At 44.0% G+C, this 24074-nt stretch overlaps 1 protein-coding gene across 1 annotated transcript in view; it reads left to right on the top strand.

The window, feature by feature from the left end:
• Positions 1-24074, top strand: part of FBLN1 (fibulin 1) — a 152054-nt gene that overhangs the window by 105478 nt on the left and 22502 nt on the right. The window contains exons 15-16 of the mRNA XM_075003473.1: positions 6689-6831; positions 9585-9716. Coding sequence (XP_074859574.1) covers positions 6689-6831; positions 9585-9716 — 275 coding nt within the window. The remainder of the gene's footprint in view (positions 1-6688; positions 6832-9584; positions 9717-24074) is intronic.

Below are 24074 nucleotides of genomic sequence, written 5' to 3'. Positions count from 1 at the left end.
ATGGTTCTTTGAGATGTGTCCCCGAGGGTGCGCCACTACCCACCTGTTCCTCCCCGCTTTGGAGTTCTGCTTTATGTTTTTCAGAGGCACCTGGGGCGGTCGTTTCGAGGAACTGGTGCGGACTGGATCGCTCACGTGACCAAAAGCATGCGAAACACCAGCGTGTTTCTATACATGCGCAATCCGACAAGATACAGCTTGGAAATCTCTGATCTGCGGTGCCAGGGTGAGCCCGACCGCACCCACAGGGACACATCTCGAAGAACCATCGTTACTACACAAGTGAGTAACTTCTCTTTTTTTATACACACTGAAGCTGTCTCAGGTTTGAAAATTTAGAATTGTATACCCAGCTGATATCAATTGGCATAATTCTAATGAAGCTAATGGGTCTGATTTATACTCAGAGAATATGTCGTTTAATTTTTTGAAGTATAATACAGAAATGAACCCCTAAATCAAAGTCTGTTTAGGGGTCTTTTGCTCTTTCACATGTAAAGTGCCCATTCAAGTCAAAAACTAATCTTGGGAAAATAGCAACAATCTCATAATTGCATTTAGTTAGTAGCAAATGGTGAACACCTCCTTACTGAGGTAGTTATATTCTGGAGTGTCTCTAAAGGAAAAAAAAATCAAAAAATGTTTTGTTGGAGTCCATGTCATGGTACAATTACAAATGTAAAGACTTTGGTTGTTTTCTTACTAGCAACCCTGAAAAGTAAACCTGTAAACTAGGTTATAGCTGGTTCCTTTCCAGTTCTGTAATATAACCAATGAAGGAGTCGGATGCAACTGGAACTCATTTAAGAATTATGTTGTTGCATGAGCCACTAGGGATTCTAGTCCACATTCCCATCATCCTGACTCTGTAATGCTAACAAGAATAAAACATTAAATATAAAGACGTGGGGCCATTGTCTATATCAGTGTTCCTTAAACTTTTTGAGATCACGGAACACCAAACAATAATATTTTTATGCAGCACACCTACGAAAATTTTCTTCCAAACAAAAATAATTTTCTCCCCTCCCCTTCAAAAAAAAAAACAAAAAAAGCCAACTAACTAGCAACATGTACAGCAAAACCAAAAATGAAGTAGTTTAAACTGGTGGTATAGCAATGAAGAAGTAATATTGCATCTGGTTGTAATGACAGAAAACATATACCATCAGTGTTTTTTCCAAACACTTGCAGCACAACTGTGAATTGTTCACAGAACACCAGTGTTCTCCAGAACATAATTTAAGAAACACAGTTCTAGAGCAGGGGTGAGCAATTTTAACATGAATATTAACATGAATGCTCACAGTCTATGGCCTCACATTATCCCTCTCCTACTTAGGTATTCCTGCCAGGAATAATCTGTGTGAGCGTAAAATAATCCATTGCCATGTAAATACAGCATCATGGATCAGCAGTAGGGCGAGAACTTGGAGCCTCTAGTACCAGCAAAACAAGCTTTGAGTAATTGAGCTAAAGTAGTTACTTTTATGTGTAAGTTGCAGATTTTATATCCCCAGTGTGAGCCAAGGAGTAGATGCGGACATGATCACAATGTTTAGCCAAGTATCAGAGAGGTAGCTGTGTTAGTCTGTAGCTTCGAGAACAACAAGAAGTCTTGTGGCACCTGATGGACTAGCAGATACATATATTACACGCTTCCTTGAGTAAAGCTTATCTCCAGTGGCTCACAGAAGGTCAAGTTCCATCATGTGTGCCAGTTTGTACTGAGTCTGTCACTGCATAGTTATAAAGGTACCAGTGGGGACAGAATCGAAACTTTACACGCAGGCTAGGGGCTTTCAGTATTACTTGTTAAAGAAGTTTCTAATCCTGTTGATGATGTGTGGCATCTACGTGTATGTGGTTACAAGTTCGTTACCTGGGCCGCTCCCTATAAAGCCATAGTTAACTCAGCGAGGCACACACAAATAAGATTGGTTCCGTAGCATTATTGTAGACTTACTTGAGGGGAGAAAGTAGGATGATGTAAGATTCTGGCTCAAAGTACTGTATAAGGCTACAGTATACTATCATTTTATTGAGTGTGCATATTGAATAAGTAATTTAGGAGCACAGAGGCCATGTCTTACTGCATTAGACAGAAGCTTTCACACTTCAGTTTATTTAGAATTTAAGTATAAATACTTATATAGCACTGTTGATGTGTGAGACTTTTTCTGGGCAAGAAATAAATTAAGTTTTCTGGCGTGAAGAGCTTGCATTTTAAATTTGACAAAGAATAATGACAATCCAAGAAAAAAGAAAAACTATGCAAGGGAGCATTACTTACAAAACAATCCGATCAACTGGACTTTTTTTTGGACAAGCAGTAAGGATGTAGCAGATAGTGCTGAAGCTGCGATTTCTGATCAAAGCAAGCCAAAAGGAAGGAAAGCATTTGAAGGAGTAAAGATCTTGGTACACAAAGTGGCATCCGTTCTGGAGTCAGTGGCCATTGTGGAGAGAGGCATAAGTAGGAGAGGAACACACAAAGTACTCAGCAGAGTCTAAAACTGGGTGCAGGGGAGTATGAGAATCAGATAAACCAGAATATCATCATATCATCAGAGCAGTGTACAGCTTTGATGGTGAAGATGATGAGTCTGAGCTAGATGCTGAAAGAGGTTATCTCCACAGGGGCTTGAGGACAGGCAGTGTGGTTGGATCAATAGAGCTGGGTGGTGTTGGCAGCTGTGGGTTGGATGCAGAGTTAGCAGAGCCATCAGAAGAAAGAAGGTGCAAGTAGGAAATTGTTAGGGTAGCTATGCTGTGAGAGAATCAAATTGCTGTATGAACCTGAGTTTTTTTTAGCAATGAGGAGGCAGAAAAAAGGGGAAGCAGCAGATATTGGAGCCGTAGAACTATAGGATTAGAAAGGGCCACAAAGGACATAAAGTCTAATCCTCTGTCAAACCAGACGGCCTCTTCCTGAAAACCTCCAAAAAATGAGACTCCACAACCTCCTGAGGCAAACTGTTCTCACAGTTGAAATTTTTCCTGAGGTTTCATCTAAAGCTGCTGTACCATCATTTGAACTCACTGCCTCTTGTCCTCCCCTTTGCGGCAAGAGAGAACAACTTTTCTCCATCTTTTTTAAGGCAGCCTTTCAAGTTTTTGGTCACAACAACATCCCCCCATTAATCTCTTCTTTTCCAAACTAAACATGCCCGGTTCTTTCAGCCTTTGCTCACAGAGATTTCATTCCATCTCTTTGATCATTTTTGTCTCTTGCCTCTGGATCCTTTCCAGTTTCTCTACTTCATTTCTAGACGTTGGTGACTAAAACTGGATACAGTAATCCAGGTGAGGCCTAACCAGCACCAAGCAGAGGGGTATGATCACCTCTCATGCCTTGCATGCTCTGCCTGTGTTAATGCAACCCAAAATTGTGTTTGCTATTTACAGAAAGTGCAGAGAGAAGTTGATACATTCATAGCTTCTCAGGCCTGAAGCAACCACCATGGCCCTCTAATGTGACTTCCTGCATAGCAGTCCATAAAACTTCCCCAAAATAATTTGTTTGGAAAAATACTCAATTTTGATTTAAAAATTGCCAGTGATTGAGAATCCAATAGAACTTTTGCTAAATTGTTTCACCATATAATAACACTCATTAGCTGCGTCTACACGTGCACGCTACTTCGAAGTAGCGGCACCAACTTCGAAATAGCGCCCGTCGCGTCTACACGCGTCGGGTGCTATTTCGAAGTTAACTTTGACGTTAGGCGGCGAGACGTCGAAGTCGCTAACCTCATGAGGAGATAGGAATAGCGCCCTACTTCGACGTTCAACGTTGAAGTAGGGACCGTGTAGACGATCCGCGTCCCGCAACGTCGAAATTGCTGGGTCCTCCATGGCGGCCATCAGCTGGGGGGTTGAGAGATGCTCTCTCTCCAGCCCCTGCGGGGCTCTATGGTCACCGTGGGCAGCAGCCCTTAGCCCAGGGCTTCTGGCTGCTTCTGCGGCAGCTGGGGATCTATGCTGCAGGCACAGGGTCTGCAACCAGTTGTCAGCTCTGTGTATCTTGTGTTGTTTAGTGCAACTGTGTCTGGGAGGGGCCCTTTAAGGGAGCGGCTGGCTGTTGAGTCCGCCCTGTGACCCTGTCTGCAGCTGTGCCTGGCATCCCTATTTCGATGTGTGCTACTTTGACATGTAGACGTTCCCTCGCTGCGCCTATTTCGATGTTGGGCTGAGCAACGTCGAAGTTGAACATCGACGTTGCCGGCCCTGGAGGACGTGTAGACGTTATTCATCGAAATAGACTATTTCGATGTTGGCTGCACGTGTAGACGTAGCCATTGTGAAAAATGTACTCCTTATGCTGTTTGGAAGTAAAACCACACAGTGAAGGTCTCTGAGGGAAAAGACCATCTATATCTTATGTCAGAGAGACGTCTCAGAATTACTTGATAAATCTTAACAATGTGTGAAAAAGCTATAAAGATCTGATACATCCTCCTCCATACCTAGATACAAGTGTTGTGCCTCCTTGGAAGTCTGTGAATTGACCTATCCTCAGTGTATGCATACATGTGTAATAACTAGTCCTGATGAGCACTATCTTATTTTAAACTTGACATTGGTGTAATTCTGTATGAGCAGTATGATTTTGAGAGGGGGAAAAAGAAGTAAGCATTTTTCCGAAATTGACTGCTTTTCTTATGATGTGGCTTTGCAGCTGATTACATGTGGCTTATAGATCCATGTACACTAATTTCTGCACATACTTCGTTTTTCATATTCCTATACTCCCCATATACAAAATGCTAAAAAGAGAGAGAAGTTACTAAAATGGTTGGGAGGGGGGTCCACCCATTCCTTGTTTTGATTATGATTTTTTGCTAAAATGGGCTGATTTAGCCTAGGGACTAAATTGGGTCACTTAGTAGACCCTTTGCCTGAAATCAACAGTGTTGAATAGCTGGAAATTCCTTCTTAACATAGAAGCAAAATAGTTTGTAACAAGTTCAAGAATAAGGATATAGAATTTGTCAGACCATTTTTCCACCAAGTTGAGAGTTAATATTCAGAACTGGGTAGATGGTTCAAGCAGGAGGCACTTCATCTCTGCCCTATCACATATCTAGGAAAATCTTTAATGTTGAACGTGGGTATAGGGTGGGAAATTGGGATTCCTTTCTGATCCATAAAGCATGAATCTTAATTAGAACACTGGGCTAGGTCTTCAACTGATCTAAATCAGCATAGGTCAGCTAATTTCAGATGGGCTATAAAAATGTATATCTCCTGAGCATATAATTTCCCTATTATTGCTTATTTTTTTCTTTTAGCAGCGTTTTACTTTACATGAAATCAGCATGTGCCACGTTGTTTAATGTGTAAGCATGGGAAGAATATGAATAGAACAGGCATGTTGTATTTTTAATGGCATCGGACAAAGTAAAGATTAATTGTTTATTTTTTTCTCTTCTATGTGAAGTTTTCCCTTTTAAATCTTCCCCCCCTCAAACTATAAATCCAAGATTGCAAACTTTTCTTTTCGCCTTGAAAGTGTGAAGAAATCTTCAGGTCAAAATTAAGATCACTTATAGGACTTAGAGAAATCACATTGCACAGCTGAGCACAACCGTTTTATCTCCAGGAAACAGATAGGGTTTTGTGTGAAGTTCTTGTACTATAAGTGACTTCAAGTTCAGTCTAAATGGGCAAGACTGAGAAGTAGTTCAATTTGTAATAGATTTGCATGGAGGAATGAGCAGCTGGTAGTGTATGATGTGAACTGAACTGACCTTAACCATTTTCCTAAACCCAAAATGAAACCTTTGGGGTTTAGAGTAATTTGATTAACTTTTCCCTTTCCCTCGCCCAATTTCCTTTCCTCTGTTTTCTCAGTTTGGATGGAAAGGGGAAGTACAGAAAAGACCCAAAGAAAAAAAGCTCTTCTAGAGGCTAATGCTTTCTGGATGATCAACACGCTGCAGTCGATCTTCTGGAATTCAATTTTCACCGTGTGTTAAGACATGGTAAAATCAGTCTCTCTGGGCTCAGCTGTTGGTCCCTGTACTCCACGCTGTCGTATGAACATTGGCATGAACCTGAAGATGCCTGGACTGCATTAGAGCAGAAAGTCAATTCTGATAAGTCAGTTCTGGCTACACTACTGGGGTATCTAGAACTGCATATCTGAGATCAACTTTGATCCCTACTTTAGCTCTACCGTGGTTCTTGTGCCATAAATCACATGAGAAAACCTGCTCTGATTAAACTGACTGACAGATTTCTAGACCAGAGAAGTTTGTCTAAGCTTTGGATGAATGCCTAACACCAAGGTGGGCACTGTATACCAAATGTTAAGCTCATATAATTCAAGGTTGTCCTACTAAAGTTAATTAGACTGGTTTACACCAAGTGAGGATCTGGCTCCCTGAATTGATGGTCCTTTTGTGTTTGGATTGCTCTTTTTCATTGGTTTTATGCCAGATTTCTCCCATTGCAACTAGTAGGTCCTTAGTTTTAGACATCTAGACTTGAAGATTTCTTTCTTGCAATTCTCAGTCGGGACAAATTACTCCAGAGCATTGTAGCTTTGATGATTTTTACGTGACTAAGAGGTTGAAGGGAATAATAAATACTTGTGCCCATTCTAGCTTTCAGCTTTCAGCTCCCCATCTCACAAAACAGAATCATTTTCATAGTTAATATTTCTTTTTTTTCCCCCTCCTAGATTTGGACTTGAAAGGACAGACACTATTCGCTGCATTAAGTCTTGCCGGCCAAATGATGTCAACTGTGTGTTGGATCCAGTCCACACAATTTCCCACACAGTCATTTCACTACCCACATTCAAAGAATTTACTAAGCCTGAAGGTGAGTGTTCCTTGTTCCAGTTAATAGCCTATGACATTTTCTAAAACCCTCTGGAAATCCTTGCTTAAAGCCAGAATGGCTATCAGTGCAGTAAAATGTTTGCACAGTCCCAATTTCTGTCATATACTCCCTCATAATTATTTATTACTATTTGTATTACTGTGGAGCCTGGAAGTTTATACCTTTGCAGGCCAAAAAATAATTCTGAGCTCACACACAAAGAGGTTCTATGTCTAGGAGAGTATTTGAGCCTGAATTTTCATGTGCACTGTGTGCAGTGTGGACTGCTTTAGCTAGGGAAAGGGCACAGAGGGGGGTAAATGTAATTCATATTACTCTGCCAGAGCAGTGCAAAGTGGGCAGAGTATAAATGAGACTCCAGCCCCCATTTTCTTTGCCCAAATTACAAAATTTGGGGCTGAGCTGGGCGAGGGTACCAATGAAAAAGGAAGTATCTCAACCACTTTCCAATGGTAAGATTCTCACGCCATGTAAGTCAATTGAAGACTACCTGGATATCAGTGGGGCTAGGATTTCACCTTCAGTTTGACAAGATTAAATCTGCCTGGTCTGAATTGAGGATTATTGACCTATTGAAAAAATATTTTAAATTCCATTTGAGATTATCGCCTTAAATAAATTAAGGAAGTCTACAAGAGAGAGATGTGAGTTTCAGAGGCTATTGGGGGGATATTTTTAAAAACACTTTGGTGGTTAGGATCAAAGTCTCATTAAAAGTCTGAGTTTTGTGCAGCTCAATCACTTGGCCCCTTTTGAAAAAGTCACCATCCATCTTTAGGCCTTTGGCTGGCTTTGAAAATAAGTCAGTAACGAGCATCTTATGGCTGGTGAATCACATGAAAAGAGTTGATCATGTCTCTCTAGGTTTCTATTACAAAATGTTCTATATTGTGAACATTGCCACAGGCTGTCATCTTTGCCGGCTTTCTTGTCAGAGAGGCCAATTCATCAAACATGAGCTGCCACCCTCACCCTGCTACAGAGGATCTCCCCTCCAAGCCAGAGTCTTGCACTTTGGTGGAGAACAGTGGGGAAGCTTGTGCTTCTCTTGCTTGTGGGTCATTGGTTCTTTGCCTTTCATGAGCATAACATTCACTTTCAGTCCTTAAAAATAATAGTGCCCACTATGTGCCAAATTCTGAGCTTTGTGTACAGTTCCTGTTGATTTCACTGGGAAGTACCTACAACTGCGTGGTAGGGTTTTTCCTTCAGTGCCATTCATCTGAAAGAGGCAGCTTCAGGACTATTTTGAGGCCAGGGCTTTCACTTTGCTAATCTGTGCAGTAAACTCTCTCATGTCTGGCATTTTATTATCCGGAACTCTCAAGTAACCAGCATTTTAGCCATACGTAAGCTTTAGTTATGTTTTCCGTAAGTACAGTATAGTGAAAGTAAATAAAAATAAATACAGTAAATATGGTACAAGTTTACAGTGTACAATAGTACTGTTGTTGATAAAGCACTCTGCATATGTTTGTTTCCTAATATCTAATCTTCTTTTTCTTCAGTGTTATGCATTGCTAGGTATACCTCTCTATTATCCAGAATATTTGAATATCTGGCAACCCCCCAGTCCCAGGGCTGCTGGATATGAAAGAGTTTACTGTACTAAGAAACTTCAGGGTTCCTCACTTCCTTCTAGATGAGATGTTTCTCCAATGTGCCAAAATGTCTGATCTCAGTAGAAGACCTGTGAACAGTATTTGGAGTTTCTCTTAGACCTCTGTAGCAGATTTGATCACTGTGGATGATCCTTATTTCTGCATGGCACTTTTATCACCCAATTTCAGAGTCTCTTTTTACATAGGTGTCCCTAGGAGGAGCAGAGCCTTCTGGGATTCTCACTGTCTTGCACCAAGAGACTTTAGAACAGATTCAGTCACATGAACAGAATTTGGAAAACTGCAGAATCTTAAACCAAAATTGCCACGTCTCAGATATTTTTTAAATTAATCTTAATGCCTCCGTTTGAGATCAGAGAGCCAGAATCTCAGGCCAGGCAGTGCTGTCTCAGTGAAAAGTACCAAGAGCTGCCCTACCAGGGAAGTTAAGAGTTCACCCTCACAGAAATTCTGTGCTATCTGCTCCCCAACCCTTCCATTTAGGAGATAGGAAGGAATGTGTCCAGAGCAAGAAGGGATGGGGCAAAGTACATGATTTACCTGATTCTTGGCTAGCACAGCGGTCCTCACGGGACTGCTTCAGCCGCCATAACTTCTTAGACCATGCGCAAGGCTGCTGTGTTGCAACCAAAGGGAATCTGAGTTGAGGGCTGATCTCCATTTCTTCTCAGCACATGTCATCAGTTTAGTGGGTCCCAGAGGCATTGCACTATACTCGGCCTCTACCATAGGGAATAGTTTATGGTTGTCTTCAGACAATGTGTTGAAATGCTAATTGATATTTAGATTGGTCTTGTTGGACTCTAAAAGGACTCATGGCTTTGCCTGCAGCTTTTTGATTGCAGTGGCTTGGGATAAGAAGCTGGAGAGAGCTAAGGACTTCCTGAAGCATTCTTCCAGTCCTTACCAAAAAAAAAGCCACTTGCCTATTTTTAAGTGCACAGTTCAGAGTCGAGTATTTTAACCGGTTTTGATATAAAACAAAGCACTATCTATTGTGCACCAGAACTAATTTGGTAGATAACTGAGTCTTGAGCTTGGCCCCATTACACTGCCTACAAGGGTGCTGTTACAACCCTTTAACACATTTTGTGATGCTTTTGTTCACAGAGATTATTTTTCTTCGTGCCATAACACCTGCGTTCCCACCGAATCAGGCAGATATCTTCTTTGACATAACGGAAGGAAATCTAAGGGATTCCTTTGATATCATCAAGCGTTACATGGATGGCATGATAGTGGGTGAGTACAGTATTTTCCATGTACACAATGTACTTTTTCGCCTACCAATCATATCAGATAATGTAGGTCAAAAGGGGCAAAGAAGTGTAACTCAGGAGTAGTTTCCTGACTTGACTTGCAGGTGGCAGTTTAATATTCATCCTGTCTAGTCACACAGGGTTCATCTGATGGGAATTTACAGACTTTGGTTTGACCTAAGCACAAATGAGGGGAAAATTTTAAATATAAATCATCTGAGAAGTGGATCTAATGACAAATGTAAACTTTCACCTTTAAGATTGTTATAGTTCAGGCAGTGAGAAGTACAATATAGAAGATAACAATGGGTAACATTTCTCCAGCTGCCGCTGTTTTTTTTTCTTATTGATTTTACTGTTTAAATAGCATAACACATTTTGGTGACTGTAGTGGTTCAGTGGCAGGTTCCTCCCCCTCTTGGTCTAGGAGCATCTTGGAGTGTCATCTGTGATAGGAAATTAGCAGCACAGCAAGAGGCTGTGGACCGGGCCGGTATTCAGGCTGAGCAGCAAAGGCAGTTAGGTAGCCCAGGCGCTCAGGCAGGCAGGGCAACAAAGGCTTATGGCTTGGTCTGGTGTTCAGGGCTGAGCAGCAAGGGGCTCAGGCATCCTGGCCTTGGCAGATGGCCAACCAGTGTTGGCTGTAGAGGGGCATAGGCTCATCTGCTTTATTGTGCCCCAGGCTGGCAGAGACCCTGACCTCAACACACTGAACTATGCTCATGTGGTGCTGCCGCCAGACTAGGGTTGGCTGCCCCAGTCCGTTTTCTACCTCACTCTCAGATATGCCTGTTTCTGTAGAGGGCTGCCCATATCATCTGATTAGAAGCCCTGTGGTGGCGCAGCAACTCCTCCACAGTTGGGTCATCAAACGGATCCAGCAGCTTTGGCCTTTCCTCAGCTCACCAGGAGCTGCTGGCAGCCCTCCCCATCTTGGGAGCAAGCACTTGGCATCTGGCTCCTCCGGCTGGCTGCATCCCAACTGAGCTTTCAGACCCACCTTTTGTACTTCCTGTCCTGCCCACTGACTTCCAGCAGGAGAAGTGAGTATGGTCTGGCTCCACTCACCAGAGCTCCATAAAGGCTTCCTCCCTTTCCAGGTCAGTGGGACACCACTCCACCGCACTATGGGAAATAATAATTCATTTAGTGTAACTATGAAATATTTTGCTAAAGCTGTAACTGTGTCAAAATTCATTGTCAGGTCAAATTTATTGTTTTTTACAACTTCCATCACCATAAAACACGTAAATAGGCAGAGATTGCTTGCCAGCAGATCTCAAACTGCGCTGCTGTCTTTTGAGGTTCTGTCACTTAGTCATATGTAAGTAAATCCCTGCATGTCTGGCAGCTTTCTGGCCTCTATTACAGGGGTCTGTAGACCCATTTGGTTTAGAAGGGACTTGCACACAGGACACAGTGAAACTCACAGGATAAGCTTACGCCCTGAAGCATGAGATTTGAAGCATGAGACTTGCTTTGCTTTGTCTTGGCATGCACATGTGAAAACAAAAGAATATTTTCCCACAAATTTCTGGTTAGTATGGGCATGTTACACACTCTGCCCAGATTTGTATATTTGCCTTTGTGCTGGTGAGGAAGATTCTCTTTCTGGGTTGCTCTGTTTTTTACATGTTGATGTAAAAGTAAAATGCTCTTCTGAGGCATGATATTTAGCCTGGTCTGTAGGTGGCACTGCTGTATTTCAGAAAGATGACAATACGATATCAGCAATGTCTAAGTTTGTATTACTGCAGATAAAATTTCATTCTTTATCAAATGGAAATGTGCATCTGAATGGTGAGACGCTTAAAAGATCACAGATTTCACACACTGGTTTGATTCTTTTAAAAATATAAACATTATCAAGATCACTCTGTAGTTACAGTAGTTTTCTTCTGACATATTTGTTCTCATCTGAAAAAAATAATGCCATATATAGAATTATGACTGGCCATGGCACTTAACCTCAATAAATCCTTCCAGTTTTAAACAATAGGACTTAAATCAAATGGCGCTTAAATAAATAAGCTGGTTTCACATTTTGTAATGTATAGAAGAATGACGGTCTTGCCCATAAGTCTATGAATCAGTTGATCTAACCCAGCAGTTAGCAACCTTTGGCTCTGGAGCTGCATGCAGCTCTTTAAGGAGTAATTTGTGGTTCCAGATGCTGCCGCTGCTGAATCCTCTGTGACTCCCTGCCCTCCCACTGCTGAAACAGTAGAATTACATTTAATTGATTTAACAACCAGCAGGGCGATGAGAGGGATCCGGCCATTAAACCAACTGAATTTAGTTCCATTATCTTAGTGGCAGCAGGACAGGGAGCTGCAGAGAGCCCCTCACTCTCCCTGCTACCCGAGTGGCCAGACCCCTCTGATGGGCGTGGCTTGGCTTACCCCCACCAGCGGAACACCTCCACGCCAGCCTTCCTTCCGCTCGCTGCACATGACCACCCTGCATAGGCTCCCCAGCCAGTGCCATGGACAGGGTTAGTCACAGGGGCTGGTTTGGGACTGAAGTGCGTTAATCCTGGGGATGAGGGTGGGTTTATGGAATGGAGGGTAAAGCTTGGGAATGGGACGGATTTGGTTGCTGAGTGCTCAAGTGGGTAAAGCCTGGAGATGGGGGGTAAGTTTGAGGGCCAGCGTAGGTGTAGAGCCTGGGAATGAGGGGAGGGGTGTGTGTGGCTGTTTGATGCAAACATTGCGCCTTCCTGCTTAAGAGCCTATCCCCAGGTGTAGTGTTTTCCTTGTCTTCCATTTGCTCTCCAGCCCAGAGATGAAAGTAACTTAAACTTTGTAACTGGTACAAGTCATTGTGCATGTGCTGTACTTAAAATAGGAGTTACAAAAAGTACAGTTTGATGCTATTTATTAAGGACTGTCTCATATTCACATGCATCGCAGATCCTGAAGTATTGATTTTGTAACCAAATTTGAAAAAAAAATCTCTTCTCACTATTTTTGTTGCAGACGCGTGATCTAACCTACATGCCCAACTACTCAGGAAACTTTCTGTGCTTCCAAGACTCAGAAAAAGACATGCTCCTAACCCCAAGGTGTTTATAAACTAATTTTCAGAGATGACACAATGAGGGAAGGGATGGTTTGCAAGCCTGTAGGAGGGGAATAAGGATAGGGACAACAGCAGTAAAATGATATGGTTATGCAGCAAAGGCCAGCACTAATGATGACACAAATAATTTAGTTTTTTGGAGAGAAGTGTATTGCATGAATAAGCAGAAGTCTTAGTTGGCAAGTTGCAGTTTGTTGTGAGCTTTGCAGAAGATGATCAGGAAGGTGTGGAAAAGAAACATGGAGATGGTTGTTGGGGGATTGGTGAATAAGAAAACTACCAGATACAGTAAGAAAAAGAGTCAGATACGTAGAGAAGAGAAAATGTAAGTAGCACCCAGAGGGCTGTGACACACTACCTGAATTTGGTGCCATGGGGAAGACAGGAGGATATGAGCAGATTGATAGGCCAGGAAGATTGTCTTTGTGGCAATAATTTTCATGAACAGAAAAGAGGGTGATGTGGGTGTCTCACCCACCAGAGGAAGAAAGCTACCAGAGATTCCTTGCAGGTGTTTGAGTGTGCTGCATACCTCCAGGATCTGATTTGGCTATACATGGAGACCTCTTGAATGTTTTTAATTACATACTATGGGGTGTTGTGTGATTGTGGGAGACAATCACTTACCAAATGTAGACTGGAGGACAAGTATTACTACTACTAATAGTCGGGCCCAGATTATTGTGAATATTCTAGTTGGCAGATTCCTTTACCAAACAGCTCCTGAAACAAGAAGAAATGATATAATCTGTTATTGGGTAGTGAGGAAGACCTCACACAAGCGGTTGTAGGTGACCATGCTGGTTTGAGTGATCATGAGCAAATTCAGTTTAAAATAAATGGAAGGATAAACACAAATAGATCTGCAACTGGTGTCTTGGATTTCAAAAGGGCAAAACTTTAAGAAATAAGGGAATTAGGAAGGTGGACTGGATTGAAGAACTCAAAGATCTGAATGGGGAGGAGGTTTGGAATTGCTTTGAGTCAAAGTTGCAAAAGCGATCTAAAACTTGCATCCCAAGCAAGGGAAAAAGAACCAGAGGGCAAAGCTGCAAACCAGCCTAGCTAAGCAAGCATCTCAAACCGGTGGTTCACAAAACAAAAAAGCAGTCCTGTAGCACTTTAAAGACTAACAAAATAATTTATTAGGTGATGAGCTTTTGTGGGGCAGACCCACTACTTCAAATCTGGAAATAGATGAGTAAATTATTTTGTTAGTCTTTACAGTGCTCCAGGACTGCTTTTTTTGTTGTGTGAAGATACATACCAATACAGCTACCTCCCAGGTGATTCAGAGAAGGCAGAAAGCCTACAAAGAATGGAATATGGAATGGATCAGCAAGGAAATTACCTCTTGGAGGAAAGGGAGGCATTTTTTGCTGGCAGAACCACGTCTGCACTGCTTGATTTCTGCTGCAAAATGCAAATTACCTCATTAATATACACATTAGCCATGTTAATATGCAAATAAGCCACCATTTTGCATTTTCAAGACTGCTTATTTGCTTCAAACTGTTGGCACTAGGACTCAGTGTAGACACAGCTTCGATGAAAGGCTTTGAGTTACTACAGAGAGTTATTTCTCACGTCTAAAGCTGTTTGAAAGAATTTTCACACAGGTCAGATGGGCAAGGACCTTGGGAGGTTCTTCCTTATTCTGCAGCATGTGGCATTTGTAGGTTTTACTTAGTATGAATCATGGGTTTCTGCAGCTTGAAGTGTTTAAATAATGATTTGAGAACTTCAGTAACTCAGCCTGAGGCTAGGGGTCTGCTAGAGCAGTGTTTCTTAAACTTTTTGAGACCACAGAGTACCAAACAATAATAATTTTTATGCAGAACACCTATGAAAATTTTCTTCAAAAAATTTTGTCAGACAAACAAGCAAACAAACAAAAACCAACCAAACAGCAACTTACTCAGCAAAAACCAAATTAAGTGATTTAATCAGGTAGCACAGCAATGAAGTAGTAACATTGTATCTGGTTTTAATAACAGAAAATATATACAAGTTGTATCTCCCTCATCTGGAATCCTCGGGACCTGATTGGTTCCCGACAAGGGAATTTTCCAGATGAAAGGAGTTCCCCTGCCTCTGGTCACCCAGTTGGCTACTCCTCCCTGCTGCCAGCTCCCCTTTTGCCCTCTCATTCCCATCTCCAGCCATGTGGCCCCCTTATCTCCTGCCCAGACCTCTTGATGACACGGGCCGGCCATGCTCAGGCTGCCAGCTGTAGATGTTGACTCCAGCCCCAACCAAGCTGCTGGACATAGCCCCATGGGCGCCACTGCCAGCTCCAGCCCTGGCCCCATGAGTGCCAGACAGAAACACAGGCCCGTGGGTGCTGGATATGTCCGGGATCTGACTGTGACTGGGCTGACAGTGCAGGACTATCTGCAGGGCTGCTGCTGGTGCAACTCTGGCCCCATGCCTCCGGAAGCTGACTCCAGCCCTGACTAGGGCACTGGATCTGACCCCAGCCCAGCCACCAGGGCTGGCTGCAACCCCAGTCAGGCTGCTGGCATGGCCCCGGCCCCAGGGAGTCCGGCTCTGGCCAAGGACACAAGCTCTGCCAGGCTCCCTGGCCCCATGGGTGCTGGCTCTGGAGCCAGACAGGAGGCTCATGTCACCCTGGCACTGTGGGCACTGGTCTTATGGGCACCTGCTCAAGCCTGGCCCTGTGGGCACTGCCAGTACAACGCTGGCTGGACTGTGGGCATGGTCCCAGCCCAGCAGGCACTAGGTTCAGCCCTCGCCAGGCTGTTGGGGTGGCCCCAGCCCTGCAGAGGCTGTCTCTGGCTGGAAACAGAAACCCTGCTGGGCTCCTCTGCTCAGGGTGGTCAGGCTTCCCTAGCACTGGGCTCCCTCTAATAGTATCCCAACCTGAGTCTTTGGTCCAGTTACATCCATGCTCATGCTAGACCTTGGATGCTGCAAGACAAGAGAATGCCAGTTCTGGGAGGTTGAACCTGTACCATCACAGTATTTTTCCAAATGCTCATGGTGCTCCTGCAAGTTGTTCATGGAACACCGGTGTTCTGCAGAACATAGTTTAAGAAACCCTGTTCAAGAGCAGGGGTGAGCAAACTTTTTAGGATGCCCCCCTTTTCTGCACTGCAATTAGCCACCCCCCCAACCTGTGGGAGGACCACAGGGGGGATTGTGGGAGAGGGTGCTCAGAAATGGGGTGGGACGCTCAGGAAGGGGGTCCTGAGAGGCTGCAGGGGTGCACAGAAGTGGGAGAAGTGCTCGTCGGGAGGACCCCAAGAGGGAACCTCATCAAGCCAAGAAGTCGCCAGCTACCCCCGCCGCTTGTCTCAGTGCCTCAAAACATTTTGATTGGCCCAGCAGCAGGGGATTGGGGGTGGGAGGAGGTATTCCCTTAGCAACAGCAGTGGCAGAGGCTGGGGGGAAGGAAGTATAAGGCTGGGGAGGCAGTGGAAGCTCCATCGGGAGGAGCTGATCGCACTGCACCCCCTTTTTATGAAACGTTGCGTCACCTCTGGGGGGCGCCCACAACAATTTGTGCACCCCTGTTGTAGGGCTTTATTGTCTATGCAACCAGATGAGCCACTTTGAAAGATGCCCGCTGAGCCTTTGGTATAATTACAAATTTATTCATGAAATTTGCACTTGCCTTCTGCAATTCTTTCTGTTTTGGGAGTAAGAGTACTTCAAAGTTGCGTGGGTATTTCAAAGTGCCTATGGATACACAGCTTGCCAGTGCTGCAAAGTTTGCAACTTGGAAGTTCACATGGCGAGCATTAGGTTAATGAGGTCCTGCACAGTGTAGACAAGCCCTTCATGATGCGCATTAAACAAATTGCTAGCTGGCTGTGCTTTCTTCTGACCATGCCAGAGAATTTTACAAGAGGCAATGATGCTGGCTGTCTGCCAGCAGAGACCAGGGAGAAGGGCAGGCAGTGAGGGCTCCACAGGGCTGGTGACAGAAGAGAAGCTGCAGGAAACAGAGGAGGAGGAGGGGGGACTGGAAATTAAGCCAGCTCTCTGCCAGCAGAGACCATAGAGGCAGGCAGTGAGTACTCCAAAGGGCAGGTGATGGGAGAAAAGCTGCAGGAGGCAAAGGAGAGCCTTTGCAGGGTAGGAGGCGAGCTGATTGCTGCACCTCTCTTTTGAAATTTTGCACCCCTGTTCTAGAGGATTAGGTAAGTGAGGCTCTGTGGCCTGCCATTCAGGAGGTGAGATGTGGTGGTCCCTTCTAGCACTTGTCTATGGGAAGAAGGTTTCAATAATCAAGATCTGAGATGATGATAACCTGGATGACAGTTCTGCTTGTGGAAACAAAGTGAAAAGGATGGATGTCAAAAAATGTTTTTAGGAAGATGTTACTTCACAGCGGTAGAGAGAAAGGGAGGAGTTGATGAAAAGCCCTATCTTAAAGCTGGAGTTACAGGGGATGGGATGACTGAAATTTGGAGAAGGAAGAGGGCTTGGGAAGAATGATCAGGTGTTCAGTTTTAGCCATTGTGAGTTTAAGTTGACAGTAAAACCTGCAGGAGATGTCTGTGAGACGCACTGAGATGCAGGGCGAGGTGGGGAGTGACCAGTCAGGTGGTAGGTTTGTGAATTATCATTCTGTAGAAATGGTAGCTGAAGCTGTCTGAATGAATGGCAATGCCTGGGGGGCGGGATATATGGAGAGATGGAAAAGGGTGAAACTAGATAGAAAAGTGCCCTGAGGGACCTCTCTCAAGGAAAGAGTGAAAGGTGTAAAAGGCAGGTCTAGCCAAAGGAGACCGTGAAGGAACAACCAGAAATGTAGAAGAGGGAGAGGACAATGGTGAAAAAGCCAAAGAAGAAGATGATGTCAAGCAGGAATCAGTGATCACCAGTGCTTTCGGATGATCACTAATATTAAAAACAGTGGAAAGGACAAAGGGGGTGAGTTCAAAGCACAGGCCCTGAACGTGGGCTAGGCAGAAGTCTTCCAGACGTTACTGAGAGTGGTTTCAAGGGAGTGTAAAGGAAGGAAGCCTGATTGGAGGGGTAGGTTCCTGGATATGTGTAGATTTCCAGCCTAGAAGCTGAAAGATGGTTCCATGTAGATAGTTGCTTCCAATGTTTAATTCCCCTATTCATATTTGAATAGAATGCCAGGCATTGTACTTTTCCTCTTACAAAAGTACTGTGGGATTTCTAACTCCGGCCACAGTTGGAACCTCAGTTTTGCACCGAATCTTCACGAGATTGCTAACAGTTCTAAATCACTGCTTAACTAGGGAGAGGGCTGAAAAGAAGAAGAGACCAACCTTGTTTTTAAAGCCTTTTACAGACTTTGGATGCCTACTCCTTTAACCAGCTGTCAGTGAATGATGATGAATGCCTTAATATCCTATTAATGCCTGGGGTATTATCAAGAACTAGGAAGTTTTTCCTCAGCTATGCATTCATTTTCTTAGTCATGTATAATACAACCTGTAGTAAGAAAAGCTGGTAAATTTCAGGAAGGTTTTTTTTAAAGTTCTTAATATAGCTAAGCTTAATTCTGATATTTTTACTGTTTTAGATTTGATGCAAAACCAAGTATATTCTTGAATGTAAAATAAAAATGTTACTGCTGTTATCAAAAGCTTTCCAGAAATAAATACACTTACAGAATTTGCTCATGCCAAGTAGTGGAGATTTTTAGGGGAGGTAGGGCTGCTATTTGACTATACAGATTTCCATTAAGCATTCTTGCATTAGAAAAGGAATCAGTAGGGGTTGTGCAAATAGGTACTGTTGCCTGTGGCATTAAAGATTGGCTTACAGGTGTAAAGGCTTTATTTTTTTCCCTAAGTTGTACAATTACAGGATCAAAAAATCAATATATAATAGATCCAACTTGAAAAATGTGTTAAACTATTGGTCTCTGGTGTCAGCAATAGATTGAGGGTTAAGAGGAGAGCCCATGTACCTTGTGGTCAGTTGATGCTTGATTAGTTCAGCAATATAGAATATCATGATACTTATAACATGAGCTCCTGTGCTTTACATACAAAAGGTCTGATTCTCCTCTCCCACCAAAGTTACCCCAGCATAACTTCAATGGAGTTACTCCTGATTTACAGCACTACCCGCATCTTGACTGGATCTTTTGAGATCTACTGTATGTCTTTTGAATCATATGATTAGGTATTGTACATCCCTTGTGGATATAACTAATCTCAGCACATACCAGTGCCATCGCTATTCTCACATTGTGCTAAATATACTTCATAGGGATATAAGCTTTAAAAAAAGACAAAAACCACTCAGAATAAGTTGTATAAAATACATTTTCTGTGTGACTTGTTGAGAAACCCAGCCTTAATACACTTGTTGTTCTATCACTTGCCAAATCTGTGGCTATAGTTTTTTCATATCTGCCCCACAAATCTGTGTGTGGTGTAGAATTAAACTCTCACCAGAGTGGACTAGTGAATGCAACGAAGACTGGGATCTGTTCTGAGTTCTGCTACTAGGCTGCTCTGTGCCCTGCAACAAATCACATCACTGCCTGTGCTTCTATTGCCCTCCCATGTCTCTTGATTTTCTGGCTAGAGAGCTCTTTGGGGCAAGGGCTTTCTTGCAAGATGGGTGTTCAAGTGCTTCCTCATATCTTTTCAATATAGGTGTGTGAGCTTGCCATATGCACCAATGCCATGCGATTTTCCATCAGCTGTATCCATCCACAGGGGTCCAGCTAGAGCGTCCCCTACAGAGGCTCGTATATGTTGTATTAATCCCTGTCATGATGGACCATGACAGAGAACATCATGTCAGGCATAACTTTTTGTTCCCCATAGCACTCCATCAAGCTGGTATCCTGTGCCTCATATCGTGGCTGGGGCACCAATCTCAGCCTGCTTAAAAAGCAGGAAGAGCAGTGCCCAGAAGAGGCAATTCTTCATATAAAAGTAGGGGAGTTCAGAGTGGTGCGGGGGGCATGTGAGGTATTCCTCCCTCACTTTCAAAAGGGGAATGCAAATGAGGCAAATCAGAAATGTGCATGAAGCACTGACTTACATATCTCATGCATAATTGCCTTTTCAAAGGAGAGTCTTCCAAAAGAAAAACAGCAGTGTAGATGGGGTTCTTTTGGGGAAAAAAAGCCCTGTTTTTGAAAGCACTCTCTTTCAAAAATGTGATTATGCAAACTAAATGTGAAATATGTAAATTGCAGCTTCATTTGCATTTCTGATTTGCCTTGTTTGCATTCCCCTGTTGAAAGGGGATTGTAGTGTAGATGCAGCCCAGGAGTGGGATCTTCACCCAGATGTGACCTCACATTCAGTGCATGGGGCTTTCCCCAAGTGAATTTGTGCATGGTCAGGCAGAATACAAAGTGTCTCAGGTACTGCTCCAAACTAGGCCTAGAGGAAGGTTCCCTCTCAGACACTGCCCTCCTTCCCTGGATGGAGGGCCTCTTGTACATGTTCCCACCTTTCCCTCTGATCATCAGGGTCCTGCAAAAGATCAGGCAAGATATGGCCCAGGTGATCCTCATTGCATTAGCATAGCTCCATCAGCAATGGTATGGCTCTCTCTTGAGCCTTTTAGTGCAGTAGCCTTGGCCTCTGCTGATCTGCGCGAATCTGTTGTCGCAGGATCGTGGCCACCTCCTACACGCAGCTCTGCTGCTGCTCCACCTCATGGCATGGTTGCTCCATGACTGAATCCCAAGTAGTCTTGTTTGCACAGGCTGAAGCAGTGTCTCTTAGAAAGCCAAAAGCTGCCTACCAGGCTCATCTACTTGCCACTCTGGACCTGGTTCTTGGTGTGGGCCACTCAGGAACCAACCCTTGAAGCCCCTCTACAGTTGATTCTTGATTACCTTCTTCAGCTGACACATGAAGGTTCGCTCACTTCAATCAAGTTGCACGTGGCTGTGATTTTGGCCTTTCATCCACCGATTAAAGGCTGTTTGGTGTTCGCTCAGGACATGATCACTAGATTCTTGAAGGGTCTTGAGAGGCTCTTCCCACAGGCCCCAACCCCTCTGCCTCAACAGACCTTAACTTTGTCCTTGCCGGGCTGACAGGGTCTCCCTTTGAGCCATTTTTCTTCTGCTCCCTTTCGCAACTTCCCTCCAAGGTAGCCTTGCAGAGGTGATTACGTCTGCCATGAGGGTGTCCGAGGTCTGTGCGTTGATGTTGGAACCTCTTATATTGTCTTCTTCCAAGATAAGCTACAGCTCTAGCCCCACCCACCCTTCCTGCCCAAGGTGGTTTCCGCTTTCCATGTGAGAGAGGGTATCATCCTTCTGATCTTCTTTGCCAGCCCCTCGGATAGGATCAGTGAGGAAAGGTGCCTCCATGCATTGGCCTTCAGAAAAGTGCTTGCTTTCTACCTGGAGTGGACAAGGCCCTTCCATAAGTCTTCCCAGCTGTTCATGGCCTATGGTGAATGAATGAATGGCCTTCTAGTATCCTTGCAGAGGACATCTAAGTAAATTACCTTCTGCATCAAGATGTGCTATGAAATGGCAGAGTTACAGCCATCCCACTTGGTGAGAACACATTCTAAGAGGGCACAGACCTCTTTGGCAGCCTTCCCAGCCCACATTCCTATTCAGGATTTCTGCAAGGCTGCGATGTGCGCTCTCGTACAGACGTTCACATCACTTAATGCCATCACGCAGCAGGCCAGAGACAATGCTGGGTTCAGCAGAGCTATGCTGCTCTCAGCATGTCCTTAAACTCCTGCCCACCTGTGCAGATACTGCTTGGAGTCGCTTATATCGAATAGACATGAGCAAGCACTTGAAGAACAGACGGTTGCCTGTTTCAATAATTGGTGTTCTTCAAGATGTGTTGTTTCTGTCCATTCAACACCCCACCCACCTTCCCCTTTGCCAGAGTTTCCAGGACGAAGGAAACGAGAGGGGGGGCGCAGCAGCAACTTATGTAGAACGGCACGTGTAGGCCACTACAGGGGGTACTGGAAACAGTCTCCTGCAGATTCTGCTGAGGAAAATCTTCCAGCACCATTGCATGTGACAAGCATATGCACCAGTATTGAATGGTCACGAGCAACACATCTCAAAGAACAGCAGTTACAGAAAGGAGACCCCAGTCTTGATTAATGCACTTTGGCACCCTTGTTATACAATCACAATTCTCCTTCAGCTCCTTTTTGTTGGCCAAATTGAGCCTAGGTGTATTCAGGTATAGCTCTCACTGGCTATGTCTACACTAGCCAAAACCTTCGAAATGGCCATGCAAATGGCCATTTCGAAGTTTACTAATGAAGCGCTGAAATACATATTCAACGCCTCATTAGCATGCAGGTGGCCGCGGCACTTTGAAATTGACGCGGCTCGCCACCGCACGGCTCATCCTGACGGGGCTTCTTTTCGAAAGGACCCTGCCTACTTCGAAGTCCCCTTATTCCTATGAGCAGATGGGAATAAGGGGACTTCGAAGTAGGCAGGGTCCTTTTGAAAAGGAGCCCCGTCTGGACGAGCCGCGCGGAGGCGAGCTGCATCAATTTCGAAGTCCCGCGGCTGCCCGCATGCTAATGAGGCGCTGAGTATGTATTTCAGCGCTTCATTAGTAAACTTCGAAATGGCCATTTGCATGGCCATTTCGAAGGTTTTGGCTAGTGTAGACATGGCCACTGAAATCAGGGAGAGTGGGCCCATTTATACAGAGAGATAATATGGCTGTGTCTACACGTGCCCCAAACTTCGAAATGGCCATGCAAATGGCCATTTCGAAGTTTACTAATGAAGCGCTGAAATGCATATTCAGCGCTTCATTAGCATGCGGGCGGCAGCGGCGCTTCGAAATTGACGAGCCTTGCCGCCGCGCGTCGCGTCCAGACGGGGCTCCTTTTCTAAAGCACGCCACCTACTTCAAAGTCCCCTTATTCCCGTGAGCTCATGGGAATAAGGGGACTTCGAAGTAGGTGGCGTGCTTTCGAAAAGGAGCCCCGTCGGGACGCGCCGCGCGGCGGCAAGGCTTGTCAATTTCAAAGCGCCGCTGCCGCCCGCATGCTAATGAAGCGCTGAATATGCATTTCAGCACTTCATTAGTAAACTTCGAAATGGCCATTTGCATGGCCATTTCGAAGTTTGGGGCACGTGTAGACGTAGCCTATGTGTCATTGTCTCTTTTTGGACAGAACTACAAACAGTAAATAATAATAAATCTCCATCATGGTAAGATTGTTACTAGTGTGCTGCAACAATGAATGATGTCTGGCAGTACAGTGCTTATACAACCATATGTGAAAGAAGATACAGATGTGTTTTCATCCTTTCAGCTGATACTTCTCTATTCTTCTAGTTGTGCTTGTTGCCATCCAAGCTTGCTCCCTTCACAGGAACGACTTGTCAGTAAAGAATCTCATTTTTGTATGTTGTATATCTTAACAATAGGTGCACAAATGAGAATAGGTTGCCCAGAAGCCATTTTGTAGTTTGGATGCTAGATTCATTTCCTGGACCTTGCACTTTCTGATGATTTGCTGACTGCCCTACTCAGTAGTCAAAAGTATTTCACCTACAACCCCCAACATGTCTAAAGTTGCAGAGTTTTTCTGGAAATGAGCAAGAAATATTAACAGGAACTGAATCTTCATTGTGTATAAGAAAAGTGGTAACATTTTTAGCAAGAATTTTCTTGCTCAAGCAAAGTAATTTGTTGAAAGTTTTACTCCAATGCATTTTACAGGAGCTAGTTAATGAAACATTCTTCACCGAGCCATATCCCTCTTCTCCCTTCAGCTAGAAGATGTAACACACGACAAAAACATTACCACACATCCTCCTCTGTTTTTATAAAACCAACAAATAAATTAATCTTACTGTTGAAGATCTGTGACTTCCACTGGGAACTGCAAATGCCTACCTAGTTGGAGAAAAATGAATGATTCATGGCACTGATACTGAGCATAGGGGCTTTCAGACAATTGATTATACACCATGATATGCTCTATTAATTTTGAAACGCTGTATTGAGGTATAGCACTCTAGATTCTGTATATGAGAAAGCATGGCCATACTGGAGCCTCACACACTGGAAAAACGTAGAATAACAGAATGTTGATTCTGCCCTCCTTTACAACTTTATCAATCAATAGAATTACACTTGCATGAAAAATAGTCTTAGAGGGGTAGCTGTGTTAGTCTGTAGCTTCACAAATAAAAAGCATCCTGTAGAAACGTGAAGGTTAACGAATTTAACCGGTCATGAGCTTTTGTGGGTAGGACCCACTTCTTCAGAGGACTGGAGTAGACTATGGAATCCTGGGTTTATATAGCGGGGGGAAGGGG

Source organism: Carettochelys insculpta, chromosome 1 (assembly GCF_033958435.1).
Source record: "Carettochelys insculpta isolate YL-2023 chromosome 1, ASM3395843v1, whole genome shotgun sequence".
Classification (NCBI taxonomy): Eukaryota; Metazoa; Chordata; order Testudines; family Carettochelyidae; genus Carettochelys; species Carettochelys insculpta.
This window is presented reverse-complemented; position numbering and strand designations above follow the sequence as displayed.